General features: G+C 42.2%; 1 protein-coding gene across 1 annotated transcript; it reads right to left on the bottom strand.

Annotated features, from left to right (window-relative positions):
- Positions 1-1,583: 1,583 nt before the first annotated feature.
- Positions 1,584-3,291, bottom strand: LOC120736919 (ferritin, middle subunit). The gene is made up of 4 exons (XM_040037301.1): positions 2,974-3,291; positions 2,379-2,525; positions 2,079-2,204; positions 1,584-1,993 (listed from the first exon to the last, which is right to left on the bottom strand). Exons 1-4 carry the CDS (start codon positions 3,073-3,075, stop codon positions 1,838-1,840), a joined length of 531 nt encoding a protein of 176 aa, XP_039893235.1. The 5' UTR covers positions 3,076-3,291; the 3' UTR covers positions 1,584-1,837.
- Between the last annotated feature and the right edge of the window lie 2,655 nt (positions 3,292-5,946).

Genomic DNA, 5,946 nt, shown 5'->3' with positions numbered 1-5,946 from the left:
ATAAGCGTCACACTCGCGGAAGCCGGTGTACCCGCCGAAACGCCTGCATTTATCGAGACTTTCAACCCCAGGTAGGCCAATTATGGATCTTTGGATCCACATTATGTCAGCAGCTCCACCGTGAACTATGTTAAAAACAAACAGCGCTCACGCCTCACAGACGACAGCTTACAGTCCTGCGTAAACTGACTTCGTACAGCCCTGATCTGCAGACGCTGTGCGCAGAGGTTCAGGAGCAGAAGTCTTATTGTAAACATATCACGGCAGACCCGACGATGTTTGCATGAACATGCTTTTCAGCATCTCTATATTGACCACTTTTCACACACGGTTGCTGTACGCATACAGCCGGCTTTAGCTTTGCAGCTCACAGCCCGACACACACCAACACAACAGCACAGACGTTAAGGCGGCGAGGCGTGATTGCGGGTGCCGCTCAGGTGCGTCGCCTCCCCAGCAGCGGCGCTGCAGACCACGCCCCGCCACACACATTAACCAGGTAAAATACATATTTAGGCAGAATTTTGCAAATATCTATTTTTCGTTTTTTATCAGCATAGTGCTTTTTTTCAAAATATTTTTAAAAGTCGGGTCAAGGCTCCAAAAGCACAAAGGTGATATAACAGTTTTTGTTTGCTGGATCATTTTAGTTCAGCATCTTTCCTTTTGTTATATTTCTTTAAGAGTTCAAAATGTGTTAATTGCATAAATAAAATTTTCTCTGTAGCACTTCATGGATTTCATAAGCAGCACACCTTAGTTGTTCACACAAAGTAAAAAAAAAAATATATATACACATATATATATATACACACACATATATATATATATATATATACATACACACACACACACACACAGTGTTATCTTCATTTTAGATGTCAGAAAGTATTTGCGGCTCTGTTTTCTTTTGCGTGGAAACCGGCTCCAAATGGCTCTTTGGGTGTTAAAGGTTGCCGACCCCTGACAGGCCTATTACTTAAGGAACCTTTGAAATATGTTTTCTCACGGTATATTTTAACCAAAATATACTATTGTATGAATAAACTTTACACAGGTGGCTTTAGTTTCTCCTGGAAACATTTTAATAGAACATGGTTACTTTTACTGGGTAGTTAAAATTATCTCCATTCTTAAGTATGAACTTAAGGTCAGTGGTTACTGTATCTGTTAGATACCAGATGATCTTTTTGCCAGACCGCTTTAAAGAAAATTACATGAGAGCAAGTTTACTGCAGCTCAAAAGTCCAAGTCTGGCTTTTCAGTCCCAGCTGTGTTTCATCTGACCAGAAAAAGGATTTGCAAACACTCATTGTTTTTGCAGCCCTACCTGTCAGAATTCATCCACCCAGCAACTTTTAAGTAAAAGCACAATCACAAGTAACAAAGTCTCATTGCTTTCAGCCATGCAACTGCAGGTCTGCACTGAGGTGGAAGTGTACCAAAATGTTGTCAGCAAGTGTCAGTTAACATGACTTCACTGTGCAAAACTCCAAGTAACACTCACATTCTGATTTAAACACTTACTTGTACCCCAAGTCACTGAAGTGATTTGTGAGTGAGTCAGATGCAGAGACCAGAGATCCAGCTCAAAATGTTTATTCAGATGAACAGATCAGAAACATTTCCAAAAGTCAGACAGCTTAGAAGCAGAGCCATACCCTGATAACATCCATCGCTCCATGTGACATTTCACACAAAAACACAACATACAAGAACTGATGCCAGCTTTAAAGTGAGGAAATCAGGAAAGAAATCAGCTGGAGCAGAAGTGAGTTTACTTCAAAGCCTGTGTTGTTAACATGTTGACTCCAGGCTCACTTCTCGGTCTCAGCATTTAGCTCTTGTCACCCAGAGTGTGCTTGTCAAACAGGTACTCTGCCATCTTGTTGTTGTGGGCATCCATGCGGGTGAGGTTAGTGATGTGGTCACCCAGCTTCTTGATGGACTTCACCTGCTCATCCAGGTAGTGGCTCTCCAGGAAGTCACACAGCTGGGAAAACAAACTACAGTTAACATACACAGCATGAACTAGTTCAGTCTTTAACCCCAAACGCTTCCCTCCAACTCCCACTTACATGAGGGTCATTATGCTGAGAAGCCAGCTTGTGCAGGTCCAGCAGAGCCTGGTTGACATTCTTCTCCAGCTGCAGAGCACACTGCATGGCCTCCAGCCCGCTGCCCCACTCATCACGCTCTGGTTTCTGCACAACAAACAATTCTGTTAGAGACTGAACACTTGTTTTAAGCTCTGTGTACACATTACACACTAATGCAACAACAAGAGAACAAGTGTCATAACACTGCTCATTAATCCCAGTTTCTGTGTTAGACACAGTCAGGTATGTCACAGCAGGACTGGTTCAGTTTGTACACACCTTGATGTCCTGGAGTAAGATGCGACCTCCTCTCTTGTTCTGGAAGGACAGCAGCTTGTCAGCGTGCTCCCTCTCCTCATGGCTGTTCTCCTTGAAGAAGTGGGAGAAGCCTGGCAGGGCCACATCATCACGGTCAAAGTAGAAGGCCTGCCAAATCAGACACAGGTTATTAATTGGTACACACCACCAATCATTTCGCCCCTGTATAACACAAGTTATACAACTTTAACTTTGATATGAAATGTTTCAAATTTGATTTAAAAAGACAATGTGCACTAAATTCCGCAGGACAGAGTCTACACTCGTTTCCTGCGAAGCGAGCATGTGTATGAAAAGCCACCGTAAGCATGACGCAGCATTTTTTGGTTACTTAGTGACAGTACTTGTGGTGAAAATACACTCCGTATCTGACAACCTGCCTATTGGCACATGATAGGCAGCAAAGAAGCCGTTACTGAAATCATGCATTACTGAAATTAGCAACAACATACCGGACTTTACATTTAACGACTCTGTTCTCTTTGTCTAGCATTCAGCTAATATAGCTTGAGACTAAGGTTATTACAGACATCAGCATCACATGACGTGTTCTCACCATAGAAGTGTAGGTGTAAGACGCAAACAGCTCCATGTTCACCATCCGGTTGATGGCGGCCTCGCAGTCGCGGTGGTAGTTCTGGCGCACTTGGGACTCCATTTCGGCTGGCGTTTCTTGTGCTTTTTATTAACAAAAACGGTGCAAAAATAAAGCTTCACGTCGACTTTATGTGTAGTGTTCAAGTAGAAAAGGATTTTTCTTCCGAAGTGCAGAGTAGCTGAAATACAAAGCGGGACGAAGTCAAGAAGTTCCGTTCAAACACTGTTGAAGCAAGAACTCCTCAAAGATTCCTCCCCTGGTGTGAAACGGCACACTCGCGGGTCCCTGTATTTATACTCCACCGGAAGTGCTCGTGCCAGACATTACGTATGTTTCCGCCAATCCCTGAGCACGGGTATCTGTAACACGTGTGACTCACAGGATGAAGTTGCATTTTTTTTCTCCTCCTGATTCTTAGAAAACTCATCATCAACTTTAATGTTTAATGTGACCTGCTGGGAGATAGTCACGTGCAATGACAAAGCATTTTCATATTTCATCAGGAAACAAGCAAAATATGTAAATTATATAACGATTAATCTCCAAATACTTGTAGATGTAGACTTCCTGATGCACAGGCAAATGGAACGATATCTAGTCATTTGTTTAATACGTACAGTACTGTGCAAAAGTCTTGAGCCAAACCACATTTATTTTGTTGTCAAGAAGCCAGAATGTCCTGTATTGTTTAAAGCAGTGGTTCCCAAACTAGGGTACGCGTACCCTCGGGGGCACGCAAGTGGCTGTAGGGTGTACACGAGGGTTGAGGTTGGAGTGGGGATCACGAATTTAAAAAGCCTAAATTTGCGTTAATACAGTTTGCTGTGGTTATTAAATGACTATATACCACCCTCTGGTGTTCAGCAAAAACATTGCACTGACAAAATAAATGGGCGTGACTTGCCCGATTGACTGACACCTGACAGTCAAAGTTGCCTCCAAGCATTCAGTGCAGCGCAGAAATGGACAAATGGTTAACAAGAAGAAGGAAAAAAACGCCCTACCACCAAAACACCGGCCACTAAAACCAATCCGCTCATATCTGAAGATGCATTTGCCAGTGACCGCAACGGTGATTGTTCAACAACAATGGTCAGATTGGGGTTCTAGCACAGATGCATCTGTGGTTACTAGCCAAGTGGCTAGTATAGCTGGAGACAGTCGTGGGGAAAGTGATTAAAGTCTGATGCAGAGCGTCAAAGTGGGAGAAAGTATATCACCTCGGACTGTAACACACCCTCATCAAAGAAGCGCAAATATGATGACAATTATATTTTGCAGGGGATTCACGTGTATAAATATTGGTGGATATTACCGGCCACAATGTGTTAATTGTGCAAAAGTATTGTCTAACAACTCAATGAAACCTTCACTATTGTGCAGACATTTAGAGACAAATCATCCCCATTTGAAAAATAAACCAAGAGAATATATTGAGCGACAGCTAAAATCACTTTCAACAAGTAAAACTTGCATTCGAATGCCAAATCCTATGAAGAAAAACAGACTACAAGCATCTTACATGGTCAGTTACAGAGTGGCTAAAACCAATTTGGAGGACCTCGTTCTCCCTGCTGCTTTAGATATGGTAGGGACAATGGAAAAGGCAAAAAAGACGATACAGTCCATTCCATCAGCGCATATTTCACAGAGAATTTTATGCAATACAGCTGAATGAGTCCACGGATGTGGCTGACCGGGCGCATCTCCTAATGTATGTGCGCAACATTTATGAAGGAACTATCAAGGAGGACATGCTGTTCTGTAAACCGCTGGAAGAAAAGACAACTGCCGCTGATATTTTTCAAAAGCTGGACACATTCGTGAACACACATGGACTCGTGTGTGACAGAGGTGTTAGCACTGATGGCGCATGGGCCATGACTGGGACACACGGAGGTGTGGTTTGGCGTGTGCAAGCAGTCACGCCAGATGCCTCTTGGGTACACTGCAGCATCCACCGAGAGGTTCTTGCTGCAAAGGGAATTCCTCTCCGTCTGAAACATGTTTCAGCCGAGCCTACTTCGTTATGACCGTCTGACCAGGAGAGCCTAATTGAGATCGCCACAGTTGGATCTCCCTGGTGGATTTCTGGATAGGACTGCGCACTAAACAGCATGCACTGGCTAAGCACGCTATCAAGACTCTGATGCCTTCCGCCACCACATACTTGTGCGAAAGGGGGTTTTCTGCTTTAAAAAAATGAAAACAAAACACACAGCAAGACTTTGTGTGGAAAGCGATTTAAGACTCATCCTTTCCCAAATTGAGCCAAATATTGAAAAGCTGTGTGCGTCTGCCCATCACATTAAATAAAGTTCTGCTTAATGAAAGTTCACATCTGGCCTTTACGCTCTCGACAAAATGGTGAATTCTAATAAATCTTTTGATACACTGCTAGTATTAAGTAGTAAAGTTTGTGATTAAAATTGGGTCATTACTAAAATATTTTAACAAATTCATTTTGTGGTGAGAAATAATCGACTTTGCAGTATTTAGTTTTATGCATGCGGTATTGCATTGTATTTATAGACACTAATCGTGAGTCATTGGTAGCTGACATGTTTCACGGGGTATGTGGCGGGAAAAAGTTTAGGAACCACTGATTTAAAGTAGTCTTGAGCAATAATTCTCGGGTTTGTAAAGATCTTTTAAACTTTTTATTTTTACTTTCTGCCAGTCATTTTTAATCAAGTCCTTGCACCTGACTGTATTTAGGTGAAGATTTGTTTGTTAAGCCACTTATCACTGATCCGTAATATACTGAAGCACTAAATAAATAAATAAGCAGCTTAACAAAGAACCTATTTTAGTTGTAAGTGTGTTTAGGAACTGTCAGCCTGTCAAAAACACTAAGCAAAACAGATGTAATTTGTTCCCATTTTGCATGCTGAGTCAGTGAAAAATGACAAAGATAAAAGCATAAAATAT

This window comes from Simochromis diagramma, unplaced genomic scaffold (assembly GCF_900408965.1).
Source record: "Simochromis diagramma unplaced genomic scaffold, fSimDia1.1 OVJJ01000516.1, whole genome shotgun sequence".
Classification (NCBI taxonomy): Eukaryota; Metazoa; Chordata; class Actinopteri; order Cichliformes; family Cichlidae; genus Simochromis; species Simochromis diagramma.
The sequence above is the reverse complement of the archived record's forward strand: the minus strand, read 5'-3'. Positions and strand labels throughout refer to the sequence as shown.